The following is an 18,248-nucleotide window of genomic DNA, read 5'->3' as shown; positions in this document are numbered from 1 at the left end:
TAAACTGATAAATTTCAGTTAGAAGTGGGTGAAAATAAGTCATTTTTCCCAGCCAAGTTAATGGACATTCTAGAATCTAATTATGGACCCTAGGGAATTCTTGCACTATAGAAATAGATATAAACAAAAAATAAAAAGAATACAATGAAATAAGATTTATGTCTACGTCTGCAGACAGGGCTACCCTGGAGGCTGCAGGGGAAAGAGTGGTGGACTTTCTAGTCAGAGGTAGAACTCTGCCACTAGCCTGAGTTTCCCTACCTGTAAAATGTGGAGATTTCCAAGATCAACTCTAAGACTCTCTTACATCCTATGATTTTGAAGTCATTTTATTTTAGGGAACATTGCCATTTATTGATCATTATGGTCACAAAAAGCATCTCTTCTAATCCCATTCTACAGAAAAAGGTATGCTATTACTAGCTGTGTGACCCTGGCTAAATCATTTATCTTCTGTTTCCTTTTCTATAAAATAGGGATAGTAACGCATAGAACTCTCTATCACAAAAATATATGAGAACCCCCCCCCCATTTTGTAAACCATACCATGCCTTGTAAAAAGTTATTAAATATCAGGAGAGCATGTGATCAATCAGCCCTGTGGCTCCCATGCAGCCTTGAGGAAATGAGGGCCCATGGACACTAGAGGGCACTGCTTCTGCGTTCTTCCTGGAGGATGGTGTTAAGGAGAACAAGGAGGCATCTAAGCTGCTTTATTTAACACAACCTGTTGATGGTTGGTGCAGTGGGAGCCACCGGACAACCTCCTCCCTTTCTGGTCTGTCAGGGAGGTCCTATGATGACATAGAAGCACAAGAGCTTCACACACCCTTGTCCATCCAACCCCCTCCCCGCCTACCCCTACTGGGCAACATCTCTTAGAATTCTGACTTTCCTTCAAGACTTGGCTCTGGGCACTGACCCAGACGTCAGGAGGACTTGAGTTCAAATTCAGCCTCAGACACTTGACACTTAATTAGCTGTGTGACCTTGGGCAAGTCACTCAACTTCACTGGCTTGTGGAAAAACAAAAAAAGATCTGATTCTGATAACTCCTCTCATAGACCTTCCTTCCTTCTCTCTTTTTCTTTCTTCTTTCCTTCTTCCTTTCTTTCTTTTTCTTCCTTTCCTTCTCTTTCTCTTTCTTTTTCTCTTTCTTTCTTTCTTTCTTTCTTTCTTTCTTTCTTTCTTCCTTCCTTCCTTCCTTCCTTCCTTCCATGCTAAACATAGATTGATATTTAATACATTGCAAGAGAAGAATCAGTTCAAATGAAAGAAAGAAAATATTAGAAATGGAAAAAACATTAAACATAAGGCAACTTTTAAAAATTGTAAGTAAGCTTTTGTCTTCATTTAAACTCCACAGTTCCCTCTCTGGATATGGATGGCATCTTCCATCACAAATCTTTTAGAATTGTCTTTGATTATTGTGCTGCTGAAATGGGCAGGTCCCCCCATCATCACCCCATGATTTTCTTAGTGTGTATAATATTCTTTGGTTCTGTTCATCTCACTCAGCTTCAGTTCAAGCAAGTCTTTCCAGGCTTTTCTAAAATCTTGTCTCTCATGGTTTTGGGGTTTTCTGTTTTTTTTTATTTTGCAAGGGAATGGGGTTAAGTGCTTGCCTAAGGTCACACAGCTAGGCAAGTATTAAGTGTCTGAGACTGGATTTGAACTCAGATCCTCCTGACTCCAGGGCAGGTGTTCTATTGTGCCACCTAGCCTTCATGATTTCTTATAGAAAAAAAGTTGTCCATTACATTAATATATCATAACTTGTTCAGCCATTCCCTGATTGATGGGCATCCTCTCAATTTCCAATTTTTTGCCACTACAAAAAGAGCTGCTCTCATAGAGCTTTCTTAATTCACACTCCTCTCTCTGATTACTTTTATGTACTCATCTGTGTACTTGTTGTTTCTACCTTGTCCTTCCTGGGTATGGCCCCCCAAAACAGCTGCTTCCAACTTGGATTCAGGAGGCCTTGGCTTTGACCTTCTGTTTCCTCTCTAACCCTTTGCCATCAGAAAGCTCCTTGAAGACAGGAACTAGTACCGCCACTGAGCGGGTGAACAGCAGGCCCTTGTTGAACTGAATCCCAGGGTCGTATCCCTTCCATCTCTGTCTTTGCATTAACCCGTTCAGAGCCTGTCCAGAGTACACTTCATGAATGTGTGGTTGTTGAATTGGGGGGTGGGTCATAGAACCCAGATAAGGGACGGAGGGAGAGTCTCCCTTAAGGCAAGTCAAGCTGAGCCAGGAAGTTGATGGCACAGCCAGGACTCTACTCCTGTCTCTTGATCCCAGTTCTTATCCTTAACCCATTAAGCCGTGACACTTGTTCATCAGTAATTGCCAGACTTTAGGAATGGACTTCAGTTGTTAGTTCTCCTTCCCTCAAATATGTTGTCTCTCTGCCCCTCTCTCCCCACACAAGGTAAAGCTGCCAGGGCGAAGGGGCTGCTGAGTCTGTGTTATGCGACCAAAGAATTGGGGACCCAAAAATATTTAAGAGGAGGGATTCCTAAGCAGTAGCTTATCCACCTGTGGTTCTCTCCCTGCCTCGGATTTTCCAAGTTAGGCATCAGCCTGGACAAAGGATAGGTCCATCCCCCCACCTCAGCCAAACAAGACTAGCCTCTCGCAGGAGGGTTTTAGAATAGATGCCCCAGTGGGTAGAGAGCCAAGCCTGGACCAGAAGACCTGAGTTCAAATGCCAGTCTTAGATGCTTACTAGCTGTATGTCCCCCTATCATTTGTCTGTCTCATTTTCCCCAACCGTGAAATGGAGATCATAATAGCAGCACTTTGGAATCATCTCTAAGGTTCCAGTGAACCCTATTTGACCACAATCACTTATTAAGTGTACTAAGGACAAGACATTGCAGGATACGGACACGGGGGGGGGGTAACCAAATAATTCACAGAATTGATACTCCTCTCCAATATCTGTAGTGCTTACTATAGTTCCCACCACTCAATGCCTTCACCTCAGAGATCTTCAAAGGACCAGGAAAAGATCCAGTGACCCCAGGGGCCCATGTGAAGCTAGGTTTTGAACTTAGATCCCCGAGTTGAACGGCCTTTCCTTCCCAGAAGGATCATAAAACATTAGATTGAGCAGGGCCAAAGTCTTTAGGACAAAGCATGGCAGAGAGGGGAAGGGCACAACCCCTATATTTATAGAGGGTAAATCAGAGGGCTGGGTCTCCTAGCTGTGTTCTCTAAAAGACTGGATTGGAGAATGAGGAGTCCTGAGTTCAAATGCCCATTCAGACCCTGGCCCTGGGAAAGCTGCTTAATTTCTGGGGCCTCGGTTTCCTTGTTCATATAGACGGAGATCAACTACTTAACACTCACAGGGAAAGGAAGTGAGAGATGGGCTTCTGACCCCAAAAGCCCTGGAAAAATGGTAATGACACATTGCTAGGGGGACAAAGAGATGACGCTGACTCAGGCACCTGGGTACTTGATTTCAGTCGGTTTCCTGGCAGCAGAGACCTTTTTTTTGCATTCTCTAGTGGCCTTTGTCTGAAGCAGGGAGTTCCCAGCTCTCGGCCTGGATGATGTCCCCGTCGCCTGACAAGGGGCAGCTGTATGGGGGTGGTGCTGGGCCAGCTGCTGGCAGGTTTGTCTTAGGGCCCTGGAATGGGCAGACCCTGGCTCCAGCCTCCTGTTCCCCCCCCCTCCCCATCCCATTGTCTTTGTCCATCCTCATGGTCTAATTACAGTCTGAGTGAAATTTTCTTCCCCCATTCTCCATCCAGGCACTGTGTGGGCCCCTGAGGTCACGTCTGGGCAGCCCCATGAGAACGGTTGTCTGCATAGCTGGGCAGTGGAGACGAGGCTCCTGGCAACGGGCTTGGCCCCTGGCCTTGTCTGTCCTCCAAGGGCCGTGGGTAACGAGGGGAATCAGATGAGGAAGCCATCAGGCTTGCCCCTTCCCAGGGAGGTGGAGGGAAGGGACCTTGGAGGGCATCTGGTCTGATCCAGACCCAAAAAGGATGCTCCTCGAGCACATCCCCAACCAGCATCCATCCCACCTCCACTGTCCAGTGATGGGGACTCACGGCCTGCCGAGGCTCCGGTTAGTAAAGCTAGCAAGCTTCGCTTCACACTGAGGCAAAAATCTGCCTTGTTGAGGCTCTGCCTTCTGGGGCCAAGAATGACGCATCCTCCCCAAAGCTCCCTCTTCCCCAAGCTCAGTCCAGCTCCTCCTCCCGACCCGCATCTAGCCTGGTCTCCAGCCCCTTCTCCCTCTCACTCACACTTCAGGGCCTCCAAAAGAAACTGATGGTGCCTGAACTCTGAGGCTGGTTTGTCAACCCGGGAGTCAAAAGACTAGGACTGAAGGCTTGGGTCTTCCCTTTGCTACCTGTGTGACCTTTGACCTCTGCAGGCCTGTTTCCTCCTCTGTAAAATGAGGTGCCAGATGATCCCAAGGATCCTTAGCAGCCAGGGGCACAGCCAGGGCACAGGGAAGGAGCGCACATTGCTTCCTATTCCAGGGCTACAGCAGATGAAAGGTCTCATGCCCACCAGAGTGGGCATGGGTTCTGGGAAAGCCATCCCTATTCCTCAGGACCGGTCCCATGGCAGGCAAAGGTCCCAGGGGGACAACGAGAGCTCTGAGGGCAGGGAAGGCTGGGAAAGAGCTGAGACTTAGCAGGCTCGCAGGCAGATCAAACTTCAGTTTCCCCAACAAGAGGGCACACAAAGGAGGTCTTGCAGAATGGGAAGGATATAAACCCTCCCCCCTTCCAGTCTTTCTGACCCCACCCACCCTTTGAGCCAGGCAAAGGGAACAAGGGACTCTTGTCTCAGGAAGACCCCACTGCCCAAAAACCTTTTCCCTTAAATTCTAGCTTCCGGCTCTAAGTTCTAAAGTTCCAAATGATCCAGGTTCGAGGATCCAGAAGACTAGCAGGCAAAAGAGGAGCACTGGAAAGAAAGGAAAAGGAAGTGTTCTTAGGCCCCCACCCTCAGACTGAGCACACTTCCAGAGGCAGGGCAGACCCTGCCTAAGCTCTTGACCCAAAGAATGATATATTTGACAGCCATGTCAACCAATATGCTCCTTTATTGAATTAAAACAGGGGCCCAGAACCAAGGGTTCATGAACTTTTAAAAAAATATTCTGTTCACTATATTTCAATATAATTGACTTTCTTTGTAATCTTATATATTGTATTATTTCTATGCATTTAAAAACTTTATTCTGAGAAAAGGTGCATAGATGTCACCAGAATGCCAAAGGGTTCCAGGACACAAGAAAAGATTAAGAGCTCCCAAATTAAAATAAGGAGTAAATTCAGCCAACGGAGGAAGAGAACACTTCAGCAATCACCCCCCTGCCTTGAGGATCTCTCTCACCCTCCATTTCTGAGAAAGAGTGGGTTTTCACCCTCCCCCTCTAACCCCAATCCTATCAGTCCGTCTCCTGGAAAGGTTGATTCAACATGACCCCTTTTTTCACTACCCTTGTCAAAGGTCCCAGGGATCAGCCCAACTTCCAGGAATTGGCAGAGGTCAAAGTAGTGGGGAAAGGCAAGGTCGGAGCCAGGGTAGTGGCTCCTAGCCGGGGGGGGGGGCCGTGGTCTCAGGCACTATGGGTGAAACTGGTAGATGTGAAGGGGAGGAGTCCTGAGCAGAGGTGGTGGCTACCCTCTCCCCCAGCCCTGATCAATGGTGAAGGGCCAAACCTCCCTGGTTGTCCCTGGCATCATTCCAGGCCATGCTCTGGGGGGAGGGGGGGAGGCTGGACAGACCTGAAGATGATGGCTGGACCTCCCCTATGCAGTCACATAATCCTAGCCCTCCCCAAGGGAGGTTAGGAAGATGCCAGGCGCTGGTGGAAATAGAGCCCAAAGAGACTGGTAAGCAGCTGGCAGGCAGCTGTCCACCAGGTGAAGAAAGCGAAGAGACCCCGATAGAAGGCAGGGGTGAAGAAGCCACCCAGTGCCCCCATGATCTGGGCCACTGTGGCCTGCACCTCATCTTCTCCAGGGCTGGCAGCAGAGGCTGGAGGTGGAACTGGCCTGAGGGGATGGCTGGTAGACCCCAGACCCCAGGAATAGCCACCTGTGGAGATGGGCAGAGGACAGTGAGGGGAGAGAACTGAGGACTAATCCACTTGTGGACCCTCCCCAGCCCAAGCCATACCTAGAGTCTTCAGTAACAGTGTGAGGTGAAGGGTGAGGATGATGGGGGCCAGGTACTGCAAGCTCACCACCGAGACGTAGCAGTAGACCCGTGTGATCTGGGGAAGGGGAAGAGAGGGAACAAGGATCAGCGAGGCAGGAAAGTGGCCCAATGCCCAGTTGCCACTGCTGCCCAAGAGGCTTCTGGGGTCACCTCTAAGGGGGGGGGGTGAAGCAGGAAGCCTAAACTATACCCTCAGGGATGCTGGAAGGACCCATGACAATAATCATAATAATGACAGCTCCTTTTTCTAGTGTCTGATCAAGTACTTTTCCCACAGCAACCTCCTGAGGAATGAGCACGTTTCGGGAGCACCAGTCCCATTTTTAAAGATGGAGACATTGAAGGACAGAGGTACAATGACTTGCTCGAGGTCCCAAAGCCAATTTGAACCCACGTTTCTCATTCAATATAACTTCTTTAGGCTGCACCATGCTATCTCCTGGTCCCACATCTGGGGGAATGAACCAGACTCCCAAACTCCAGCCTGGAATCCCACCCCCACTAAAAGGCCTCCCTAGCCATGTCCCTTCCCAGCTCAATCCACCTTCCACAAGCACAAGTTGGACCAGGTTTCTCCTCTGCTCAGTCAATGCCGGTGGCTCCCTAGAACCTGAAGGCCACCTACCAACTCCTCTGGCTGTCTGGCCTCATCACCCCCCCCCCCCCCACTAGCTTCTTACTATATCTCCTAATGTGGCCTTCTACCTCCTGTCTCTGGACTGGCATGTGCCCCTCCCCTGGGCCTAGAGAGACCATTCTCCTCCCTCCTCCTGGGAAACCCACATTTCTGTCCAAACTCAACTTGAAATCATCTTTTGCAATCATCTACCCCAGCAGCTGATGTCTTCCCAAGAATTACTTTGTGATATGTGTGTATGGCATCGATTCCTACATACAGAGCTACATCGTAGATGTACGTTAGATATTTACATTATTTATGTATGACACACTAACATAGGATGATCTAGCCCCCATTTCATTAGGGGGCACAAAGACACAACTGTACATGCATATAACACACCACATACATGTGCACAGTACACACATGTGTTGTGTTTACCCTCATATATTGTGATGTGTAGACATACAGACATATTCCCTAATGGAATGGAATCTAATAGGGGTGTGTGTGTGTGTGTGTGTGTGTGTGTGTACAAACACATATACATACATGGGATCTCCTAATGGAATGGTGTCTAAGCCTCTAGGAGGCAGGGTCTTTTGGATGGGGTCTCTGGACCACCATCACCCAGTCCAGCCTCTGAAATGAGGCCAGGCTAAACGACATTTGCCTGAGCCACGGATTCATAGATGAATGGCCATGAATGTCGCATTTCAACTCTCTACACTTCAGTTTCCTCCTCCATAAAGTGGAAATCATCCTATTTCCCAGGGAAATCAATCATTTGGAGTATTCCCCATGATGGGGCACCTGGGAAGACCACTGGGAAGTTTGTAGAGAGCCTACTCTATAAATCAGGCTTGTGCTGGGCACTGGGGTAAAACAAGTAAAATAAATGAACTAACTTTTTTCCCCAAGGAGTTTACCTTCTCATGTCTCTAGAACAAATATCAAGAGAATAAAGTGCAATGTGGTTCAATGCAAGAGTGGGTAGATAAGGACAGGAAATAAGGCATCATGGAGAAAGTGGCACACAAGAGGAAGAGAGGTATTCCATGACCCAAGTGAGAAGGGAGGGCCTTCTGGTGTAGGGAATGGCCAGTGCAAAGGTGCAGAGATGGGAGAGTGAGGAGCAGAGAGGAGGCTGGTCTGGCGGGTCACTGAGTGCAGGAGCTGGAGCTCCATGCTGTGAAGGGCTTTTGAAGCAAAACAGGGAATGGACATTTTATCCCAGGGGTGATAGGAAGCCGCTAGAGCTGGTGGTGCAGAATCAGATCTGCACTTCAGGCAGATTCCTTCAGCAGCAGCAGGGAGTCAGATAGACAAGGGTGGGAAGGCAGGAAGACCAATAATCTGGGTGAGAAGTGAGGATAGTCCAGACTATAGAGGTGAGAGGAGACAGAAAGTCTGTCTGTGGAGACAGAAAAATCAGAACTGACAACTGATTGGCTATGTAGGTTGAGAGCAGTAAGGTAAGGGTAATGGTGGGGTCATGATCTCATGAGACTGGCAGGGTGGCAGTGGAATCTTAGAAGACTGGGAGGAGGGGCAGGATTGGGGGCCAGCAAAGGAACACCTTTCATTTCTGGAACATCTCTGGAACACCCAGGTTGAAATGTCCACTATGCCATCAGAGTTACAGGATTATGGGTGAGGAGAGATTGAAGCTGAGAGTCATCTGCATGGAAATGGTAATTAAACTCATAGGCATTGGTGAGATTGCTGAGAGAAGAGAAGGGCCAAGAACAGAATCTTGGGTAACACTCATAATTAGAAGGTGGGAGTGACCTGAAGAGCCAGCAATGAAGACAGAGGGGTGGCTCGGCAGGTAAGAGGGGATCAGGGAAGAATAATGTTAAAAACAAGGTATGAGAAAGAATCCAGGGGCAGCTAGGTGGCACAGTAGATGGAGCACTGGCCCTGGAGTCAGGAGGACCTGAGTTCAAATTCAGCCTCAGACACTTAATAATGACCTAGCTGTGTGGCCTTGGGCAAGTCACTTAACCCCATTGCCTTGCAAAAACCTTAAAAAAAAAGAGAGAGAAAGAATCCAAGGGGGGATGGTGCTCAAGCATGCCAACAGCAGTGGACTGTCTGAGAAGAATGAGGACAGATAAAAGACCACAAGATCTGCCAATGAAGGGATAAGTGAGCTGTAATCCCTGACACAGGAAGACTTTGAGACCGATGGGTCTCTTGGGCTTGGGAGTTCCAAGCTGCCGAAAGTGTCCATACTAAGTCTATACCAATATGGAAAGCATTGGGGAGAAAGGAGTTGAAGTTATGATGTCAATCAGCAGTAGGATTGGGCACTGGAGTAATCACTGTACTTCCAGCTTAGGGATGGAGAGAAGGTAGGAAGGAGGAAAGGAAGATAGAGCAAAGGAAAAAGGAAAGGAAAACAGGGAGAGAGGAGAGAAGAAGGGGAAGAGAGAATGAAAAGAGAAGAGGAGAGAAAGAAAGGAAGGAAAGTAGCTAGATCATTGCTAACTTTGGAGAGAACAATTTCAGGTGATGATAAAGTAGGGATAGAGAATTTTATATGCATAAAGAGAAAGAAGGGTAGAATAAGTAGAAGTAAGTGAAGACAGCAAGTAGGACATTTTTTTAATCCTAAAAGAAAGCCAAGTCTAGACAGTTGAGAAGGGGGGGGGGGGGGAGATTCAAGACAACAGTTCCAGGGGAGGAAGCATCCAGCGAAGTTCACTGAGGAAATGGGAGAGCTGGGCATATTTAAAGACAGTAGGAAAGGAACCAATGACAAGAAGTTGGTTAGTTGAGTCCTGTCCTTCATTATCAAAGACCACCAAAATGACATTGCTATGTTAGAGACAAGTGACAGGGTGTATTTCTGAGGCCCAGAAAACTCTACCACAGGTCAGACACAGAGTCCATGTAAACATCTGAGGTGGTTACTCTAAAAATAAGGAAAGATAGAAGATTAAAGGGGCGGTGATTGTTTTTTGCGAGGCAATGGGGTTAAGTGACTTGCCCAAGGCCACACAGCTAAGCAATTATTAAGTGTCTGAGGTCACATTTGAACTCAGGTACTCCTGACTCCAGGGTCGGTGCTCTATCCACTGCGCCACCTAGCCGCCCAAGGGGGCTGTGATTTAAGATGTAATCTGCTAAGAAAGACTGAAGGGAATAGGATCAGAGTAGGTTTGGCCTAGGTGAGGGGAGGGGTTACTTCTCTGACAATCTGGGGGAAAGAAGACAAGAATGGGAGACTGAAGTTGAAGGGTTTGTGAAGAAAAGAATAGGAGAAAAGGATGTTCTTGGAATGGCCTTGGGCTCCTCAAATAAGAGACAGATGAGAGGGCAGGTGGAAAAGGGATGAGAGATTTAAAAGGGGAAGAGAAGCTTTGGAATAGAGTGAGATGATGAATCAAGTAGGGAGGAATCAAAGGACTGTTCTACTGTAGGGAGGGAACCGATAATGCACCAATCAGCAAAGTTCTGCAATGTTCTCCTGTTTGGTTGTGCAGCACAGGAGGAGGAGAGGAGGAGGCAGATGATGGGACAGAGTCGAGGGATTCTAGAGCAGAAGACAAATGGGACTTGAGGGATGAAATGGTCAATGAGAGAGAGTTGTGATTGGAAAGTAAGGAAACTTCTTTGCAAATCCCAAGACTGTTATAGAAGTGATAGTTATGACACATTTCATCATGTCTTTGCATCTCCATCTCCATGGTCCCAGCTCCATCCCTGATCTCTCACCAGACTGCTGGCTTCCAAACAGCCTCCCCACTTCTACACTCTTGCCCATGCTACCAGGGTCTTCCCAAAGCCCACTCTGTTCCCACATCCCTCCTCCTCTGCTCACAAATCTGCTAGGGCTTCTCGACTCAAAACCCACATTCTTCAGCTTGGCTCTTAAGACCCCCCCCCCCAAATGCCTTGGGTCGCCCACCCCTTTTCCCACATCCTCTGCTCTAAACAGAACTCCTCATTATATTCAAGGAACACCCAAGTCTCCTCCTCTTCATTCTCCCAGCCTCCTAACCCACGGACTCTTTCTGTCTCTCCAGATTCTACTCCCACTTCCTCCAGGAAGCTCTCTATCATTGCCCAAATCCGAATTCTCTTCTAATCCCCATGTTCTTCTCAGAGTCTGAATCATACACTCTAAACATCTGCTCATCATTTTCTATTCTCCATCAAGCAAAGAGAATTCTCCCAAAGTCGGATGTGCTTAACAGGGGGCAAGACTTGGGAGTTAGAAAGGTCTAGTTTCTGATCCTGCTTCAGACAGACCAGTAAGGTGACTACTCCTCTGTAAGCTGGGCGTGCTAATAAGAAAAACCTTCCTCTTGGGGCTCTCAGGAGGATCGACAAGATGATGTGTGTGATGTATTTGACAAATTACATTAAAGCTACATTAAAGCATTCAAGTTTGCAAAGGGCTGTACAATGATTTCATCGTTTGGTCCCCACAAACACCCTGGGATTGTCCCAATTTTACAGAAGAAGAAACTGAGGCAGACGGAGTTAAGTCACTTGTCTAGGATCACACAGCATCTGAACTCAGTTTTCTATGCCCTGAGACCCTTAACTACCTGCATAAAGGTCAGTTATTATCATTCTAACTCACACTCCATAATACAGCCTGAAGAGGGGCCTAAGGTAGAAGTAGAATCTGCTCACCCATCTATCCCAGCTGGGTCACGGACTACCTGCGTGTCCTTAGGCAAGTCACAGCCTCTCCAGGCCTCAGTTTCCTCTTCTGTGAAATGAGAGGGTGGGCCTCAGTGACCTCTCAGGTAACCTCCTAGATGTGATGCCCCCACTCCCCAACCATCCTGGGGGCCTCCTACCCTGCGCTGGATCTCCAGAGCACTAATGCGCCCGGCCTCTTTCCTCATCTGCTCTACCCAGCGCTGGGCCAGACACAGGTAGGCCTGTAGGTGAGGCCTAGTCACAACCAGCCGCAGCAGGCACAGGGCCAATACCAGCCACAGGCGCACGGAGTCAAAGGCAGAGTCTGACAGTCTGCAAGAAGCGGGAGAGGAGGAGGTGGGTCAGGGAGACCCTGGAGCCAGCCTCTCCACATGGTGCCATCCAAGGGCCCCAGCCCGCCCCTGGGCAGAAATGTTCCCAGGACATAAAACTGGAACCCAGAAAACATAGGAGCCATTTACAAAGTCTCCCAAGCAGGGGGTGGCAGAGCCGGGCCTCAGCCCCAGGTCTCAGAGCCTCTAGCCTTAGGCCTCTGGGGAGACACTACCAGCCAGCCCTTCCTCCCTCTATCCCATAGTCCAGCTCCTGCCCACCATCCCGGTCCAGAATACATACAGTTGGACAGGGCCTGTTTTTCCCAAGGGGGCTTGCAGCAGGAAGTCCCGGGCAATGGGTTTGATCCACAGACACAAAATCAGCACAGGAGCCAGGAAACTCGTGTGGAGGCCAAGCCTGCAGTTCCAGGGAGAGATGGGAAAGGTGAGCAAGGGTGAACCTCCCCAGCCCAAGGAAGTGGAGGATGGCTGCCCTCCAGCACTCTTAGGGCCTCTTTTCCCATCATCTCCGAGACCCTGCAAAGCCCCATCCTCCCCCAAGCCACATAACTGGAGCAAGGGTCGATCGGCAGCCAGTTGCAGTGCATCCAGGTGAGTCTGAGCCAGGCGCAGGCCCGGGAAGGTGAGGCAGGCCCCCAGGACAGAGCACATGGCCACCAGGATCAGGCGGAAGGTCAGCTTGGTCAGGGGGATCCTGCAGAAGAATATAACATGCGGTCAGCAAAGGCCAAGGCCAGAATGGCAGAGGGGAAAAAAGCCCTGGACTAGAAATCAAGAGACTGAACTTGGTGTGGACAAGAGAGGGAGTACAGGGACTTGTCATCTGCCCCTGCCCCTGCCCTGCTCTGTTATTTTTGCTATTTACAGCCCCAGCATTCAAGCTGACATGATTTTTCCTTTATTAATAAATGTTTAAAATATTGAACCAGCCCTTCCCCATTCTGGCATTCTAGGACACACCATTCCTTGGACTTTCCAAAAGGTACCTGGCACCAGGTCCCAAGGCAGTTAGGAAATCCTGAAGGACAGGGTCCCCCAATCAAGCCCCAAGTTCCCCTTCCTCCCTGCCCTCACACTTACCACCAGTCCCAGCCGTGTTTCTTCAGCAGAGGCTCTAAATTTTGGGTGACACTGGCCAGACCTGCCATGGGATGGGAAGGAACCAAGATCAGCAGCAACAACAACTGGATTGAAGGAAGGGGCCAGAGTCCTCACCACCCACAAACCCTTCATGCTTGTGTCTCTGGAAGGTCCTTCCTCTCTACCCCTTTCAAGTCTGGCCCAGCCCACCCAGACCCCTGCACTCTTCCACATAGGATGCCTGCTCTCTTTATCCTTCATGGAGCACAACATGCTCATCCAATGGGCAGCTTGCCACCCCCAGTCACAGGATCCAAACTAAAAGCCAAAGGGAAGGTGGTGGGACCACATTGAAGTTCATCAATGGGTAGAGTGGAGGGGAGGGCTGAAGTCTTGATCTGTCTGGCTCTAGGGGGCAGAAGTAGCATGCTGATGGGGCAGGTGGGAGTGCGGTGGGGGTGGAGGAAGGTCCTGACACACAAGGAGCATCCTAACCGATGTTAGTGTCCTCACACACTATGGAAGAAGTTCCCGATAATTAAAGCTAATGGTCTGCATTGTGAAAGACCTCTTTTTTTCGGGGGGCTCCAAGGAACATCAGGGATTTGAGAGAGGGAGGCCCTTTGGGCCCTGGTCCAACCAACCCCACAAACCTGAGTCCAGGCCAAACTCCAGGAAGTCTTCCCGGACCACCAGCACCAGCATGGCCAGAAGCAGGAAGATGAAGGCGAAGGCGAGGCAGACAGAACGCTCCCCACCCTCCTCCGAGGAGAAGTACAGCTGCATCACCATCAGAAACACCTTGCTGGGGGTCCACATTGCTAAGGATTCACTCAGACTCTGATGGACAGTGGGGTGAGGGAATCCAGGGGACAGGCCTAGAGCCAGGGGGAGGGGGGTACAGGCTGGGGGAGGGAGGGTTACGGAGCTAGACAGGGAGGCATAACTTGGAGCTGGGAACCACCCTTTGCACTCTGCCTGGCCCTCAGTGAGATAGCAGTGCACTACTCCTAAGGAGCCAGGAACAGTCAGGAGACCTGGGGTCACTTGTGTGACCTAGGGAAAGTCATAGCATCTCTGGCCTTTTAGTTTTTTAAATTTGAACTAGGTGCCTCTAAGGACCCTCATAGTTCTAACATTCTGTTCTAAGGATTCCCCCAGCTCTGACACTGTGTTCTAAGCCCCCCCCCCCCCAGTTCTAAGGGCCCCTAGCTCTGACATTCCATGTTCTAAGGGCTCTCCTAGCTGGAGGGAACAGGAACCCCCCATGGAGATGGGATACACAGAGAAGATGATAGTAAGAAGACACCAGAGCACCCCGATGTTGGCTTCCTTCGCAGGGTCCACCAGGCAGTAGTAGCCCTCGGTGAAGAGGTAGACACCACAGGCATAGAGTGCAAAGTCCACGAACCACTGATACTCAGAAAAGTATCGCAGTACTAGGGCAGAAGCCGGAGGGAGGCTGGCTGAGGGCTCAGAGAGGATGTCCAGGCCAGCCAGGCTCCCCTTCCTCCTTCCCACCCCAATGCCCATGGGAAGAACAAGGAAGGGGGGGAGAGAGAGAGACCATGGGCTCTGGAGTCCCAGGAGCTGGGTTCAAATCCTATTTATCAGTCAGGTGCTGCATGATCTCAGTTTCACTAACTGTAAAAATGAGCCCCCTACCCCCCCACTTGAGATCCAGAAAAGAAGCTCCCTGCAGCTCCAGCACCTAGGCTGGTGCAGGTATACTAGTAAGCACTCAATAAATGCTCATTCATTCAGTCATTCATCCAGTCAATGATCCTATGCATCCAACCCCGTCACTTTACAGAGGAATTAAAGCAGAAACCTGCCCAGGTGGAGGTGCCCCTGCCCACACTCAGGAGCTGTGATTACCAAGGGCATCGATGACTGTGATGGGACTCGTCTCCAGCTGAAGGTGGATGTCCCGAGGAACAGAGAGAGGCTTCTCCTCACTGAGGCCATTCATCCTCCTGGGCCAGAGGCAAGGAAGACTCAGGGCTCCTCCTAACCAGCATGCCCAGATTTTTAGCCCGTCTCCCAGCACAGAGGCCCCTGGGAGTCCCACTACTCCCTAAGGCTCTGTCTCAACCAAGAGGGGCTAAGCCCTATGAGGCAAGGTCATTAGGGTCAGGTGGGAAGGAGAGAGAGAAAAGTTGCTCACCTTTCCTTCTTGCCTTTGGGCTTTGGTTTCCCAGCCAGGGCCCGAAGCTCCTCATCAGTTGGGTGTTTGTATCGGAACAGGCTGCAGAAGGGCAGAGGATACATGGTGGGATGAGTGGACTGAGGTGAGGCAGTGGCCCACACCCTGAAGAGGTCCTATAGACCCAAAGAGAGGGCCAAGGTGGGGCTAAGAGAACTCAGTGGAGAGCGAGGCTTTAGTGGTCAGTCTGGGAGAGAACGCAGGAGTGGAGAGGAAAGCAAGGTGGGAGAGAAGAAAGGGAGAGGAGGAAGCAAAGGAGGAGGGGCCTTACCTCCCATTGCAGAGTAGCCATCGGGCAAAGGAGAAATGCGGGGCCATCCTGTGCATGAGGCTAGCTGTGAGAAGGCTCACCACCAGCTGAATGCCCATGACCGCCTGGTGGGGGGGGGGAGAAGCCTATGTTGATCCTTACGTTTGTAGGGAAACAAAAGCTACCCTGACTCTGTGTGGGTAAGAGCTTCCTCTGACCAAGAAGAAACCCGATCAGCCTGCCCAGGCTGCTCTTGGTTCCAGCCTCGAGACAAGCTATTTATAGAGGCTCTGAGCCTAGGGAAGCCTAGGCCACATTAAGGCCTGGGGAAATTTGAGCCACCACTGGTCTGCAACTGCAGGAGGAAAAGAGATGGCCCCCATGGTAAATGGGTGGAGGAGAAGGAAGGAAGAAGTCATCATTGGGTTACAAGCCTGGGACCCACAGAAGGATGAGGAGTCTTCTGTGATGTTTGACCAGGGCCAGAATGCACCCCACCCTCAATGAGCTGAAACTGAGGGAGGCGGTAAGGATTGTAGGGTTTGGCCAATGGGCTGGATGAACCCCCCTTGGTCCCATCTGGCCTGGTTCTTTTTTCTTTGAAAACCTGTCTACACTAGTGAAGCCTCAGACATGGATGTCTGGACTTCTGCAGTGATCCAGCTTTGGGGGGAGGATGTCTCTAGGGTCAGGAGGCAGAAGAACAATGGGAGGGGGATAGGAATCTCCAGTCTCTGAGTCAAAGGGTTCCTGTGCCTCCTCCCTCAACCCCAATTTTGATGACCCCCCAAGTTCAGCTTGGTCTAGGCAACAAGATGCCCTATTTCTCATCCCACTCTAAAAAAAAAAATTTTACAACCAAAGTTAAAAAAAAAAATTCAGAATGGAGGTCTTTTTTTAGGGGACCAAAGTCTAGGAATCCTGCTTCAATTTCTGGCCTCAAATCTGCTACAACCTCTCTCTCCAGTCCTAAAAAAGCTAATCCTTTTGAACAGAGGCCCCTTCCGGCCTAAAATGCCTTTTTTCTTTATTGTTTTATTTCTCACTCTAGCCATCAACCGACTTTTCTTGCATTCCATTCTTCCTTCCCTTCTTCCCTCCCTCCCATGCCGGCGACTTCACTGGTATTGGGGAACCGGCTGAGGATGAGCTCCAGGAGGATGCAAGAGCATCCAAGGCAGGACCTGAAAACTGCCCTCCTGGACCCTGGGGGCTCCAGGTCCCCAAGTCAAAACTAGTTTCACGATAATATTGGGGGGGGGGGGTTGCAAGGCAGTGGGGTTAAGTGGCTTGCCCAGGGCCACACAGCTAGGCCGGACCTGAGCTCAGGTACCCCTGACTCCAGGGCCGGTGCTCTATCCACTGCACCACCTGGCCGCTCCCTATTAAGTGGTTTTAATGAGAAGTTCTGAGGCCAAAAAGTAAGAGAACCCCTGGTCCAGGCAGCCACCCCCACCACCTCAGGGGTGAGCATTGTTCTGTCCCAGGCTCACCCCAGTGCCTGGGGGGCACAGGGGGTACCACCTCCCCGGGGCCCCGGGCTCCGGCCCCTCCCGCGCTGGGGGGGCCCTCTGTATGGGGGGGGGGTGCCCCCATCTGTAGAACGGGGCTCCGCCAGCTGAGAGCAGCGTCATCACGCACCCCTCCCCCGCGGGGAGGCGCCGGCCTGCTTCTGTGCCCCGCACCCCGACCCCGACCTCACCATCCTGGCCGCGGGGCGCACCGGGCCCGGGACGGCTCCGAGCCCGAACCTCACAGGGACCTTTAAATGACTCTCCGGCCCGGGGGAGAACGCCACACCGCAGACCGGGCTTCCGGACCAATCCTAACCAGGGTCGTCACCCGACGGGCGGCCCTCGGGACCAATCGGCCAGCGCGAAAATCCCAGAGAGGAAGCGGCCCGAGGAGAAGGCGGGTCAAAGGGGCTCCGCGAGCTTCGCCGCGCTCCCCCCGCCTCCCAAGGCATGCTGGGACTTGTATTTTTCCGAGTGCGGAGCCTGTGGCTGGGCACGTGGGTGAGCTGTTACCTTGGGGCTGCTGGGGCTCGCCTGGAGAAAGAAAACTCCGGAAGGGCTGGGGGCAAAGTAGATGGGTTTTATTATGAAATAGAAAGATTCTTATCCCGTACAGAGAGTCAGCTTGGAATGACTTAGGAATTCTGAGCAACACAATGACCAACCACATTTTCTTATTTATTTTCCTTCCTTCCTTCCTTCCTTCCTTCCTTCCTTCCTCTCTCTCTCTCTCTCTCTCTCTCTCTCTCTCTCTCTCTCTCTCTTTCTTTTTTCCTTCCTTCCTTTTCTTTTTCCCTCCCTTCCTTTTTTTCTCCTCTCCCTCCCTTCTCCCTCCTCCCTACCTCCCTCCCTCCCTCCCTTCCTTCCTTCCTTCCTTCCTTCCTTCCTTCCTTCCTTCCCTTCTTCTTCTTCTTCTTCCTTTCTTTTCTTTCTTTCTTTCTTTCTTCTTTCTTTCTTTCTTTCTTCTTTCTTTCTTTCTTCTTTCTTTTCTCTTTTCTTTCTTCTTTCTTTCTTTCTTTCTTCTTCCTTCCTTCCTTCCTTCCTTTTCTTTCTTCCTTTTTCCATTCCTTCCTCTTTCCCCTTCCTTCCTTCCTTCCTTCCTTCCTTCCTTCCTTCCTTCCTTCCTTTCTTTCTTTCTTTTCTTCCCTTTTTCTTTTTTCCTTCATCTCTTTTTTCTTTTTTCCTTCCTTCCTTTCTTTTCTTCCTTCCTACTTCCTTCCTTTCTTCCTTTTCTTTCTTCCTCTCTCCCTTCCTTCCCTTTTCCCCTTCCTTCCCCTTTCCTCTTCCTTCCTTCCTTCCTTTCTTCCTTTCTTCCTTCCTTCCTTCCTTTCTTCCTTTCTTTCTTCCTTCCTTCCTT

At 50.2% G+C, this 18,248-nt stretch overlaps 2 protein-coding genes across 3 annotated transcripts in view; both read right to left on the bottom strand.

Annotated features, from left to right (window-relative positions):
- Positions 1 to 4,775: 4,775 nt before the first annotated feature.
- LOC141501046 (transmembrane protein 161A-like) lies at positions 4,776 to 17,176 on the bottom strand. Of its 2 annotated transcripts, XM_074204695.1 has the most exons (12): positions 17,080 to 17,176; positions 15,399 to 15,502; positions 15,089 to 15,169; positions 14,800 to 14,897; positions 14,204 to 14,360; positions 13,575 to 13,726; positions 12,922 to 12,982; positions 12,392 to 12,535; positions 12,122 to 12,238; positions 11,644 to 11,818; positions 6,163 to 6,259; positions 4,779 to 6,081 (listed from the first exon to the last, which is right to left on the bottom strand). In XM_074204695.1, the coding sequence occupies exons 1-12, from the start codon at positions 17,080 to 17,082 to the stop codon at positions 5,831 to 5,833; spliced, it is 1,440 nt and encodes a 479-aa protein (XP_074060796.1). In that variant the 5' UTR covers positions 17,083 to 17,176; the 3' UTR covers positions 4,779 to 5,830. The 2 variants fall into 2 exon arrangements, with proteins under 2 accessions (XP_074060797.1, XP_074060796.1); XM_074204696.1 differs by lacking the exon at positions 17,080 to 17,176 and having other exon boundaries at positions 4,776 to 6,081; positions 14,800 to 14,931; positions 15,399 to 15,488.
- Positions 17,142 to 18,248, bottom strand: part of LOC141499545 (transmembrane protein 161A-like) — a 4,547-nt gene continuing 3,440 nt past the window's right edge. The window contains exon 5 of the mRNA XM_074202225.1: positions 17,142 to 17,425. Within this exon, the coding sequence (XP_074058326.1) occupies positions 17,142 to 17,425 (284 nt within the window). The remainder of the gene's footprint in view (positions 17,426 to 18,248) is intronic.

Source organism: Macrotis lagotis, chromosome X, assembly GCF_037893015.1.
Source record: "Macrotis lagotis isolate mMagLag1 chromosome X, bilby.v1.9.chrom.fasta, whole genome shotgun sequence".
In the NCBI taxonomy this organism is placed as follows: domain Eukaryota; kingdom Metazoa; phylum Chordata; class Mammalia; order Peramelemorphia; family Peramelidae; genus Macrotis; species Macrotis lagotis.
This window is presented reverse-complemented; position numbering and strand designations above follow the sequence as displayed.

Bases quoted from the DNA above. Each gene is read 5' to 3' on its own strand.
- LOC141501046 (XM_074204695.1), bottom strand. The intron at 13,727-14,203 runs GTATCCCATCTC...GTGGACCCCCAG, and splicing joins CTTACTATCATCTTCTCTGT to CAAGGTGTTTCTGATGGTGA. The intron at 6,082-6,162 runs GTATGGCTTGGG...CCATCTCCACAG, and splicing joins ACTGTTACTGAAGACTCTAG to GTGGCTATTCCTGGGGTCTG.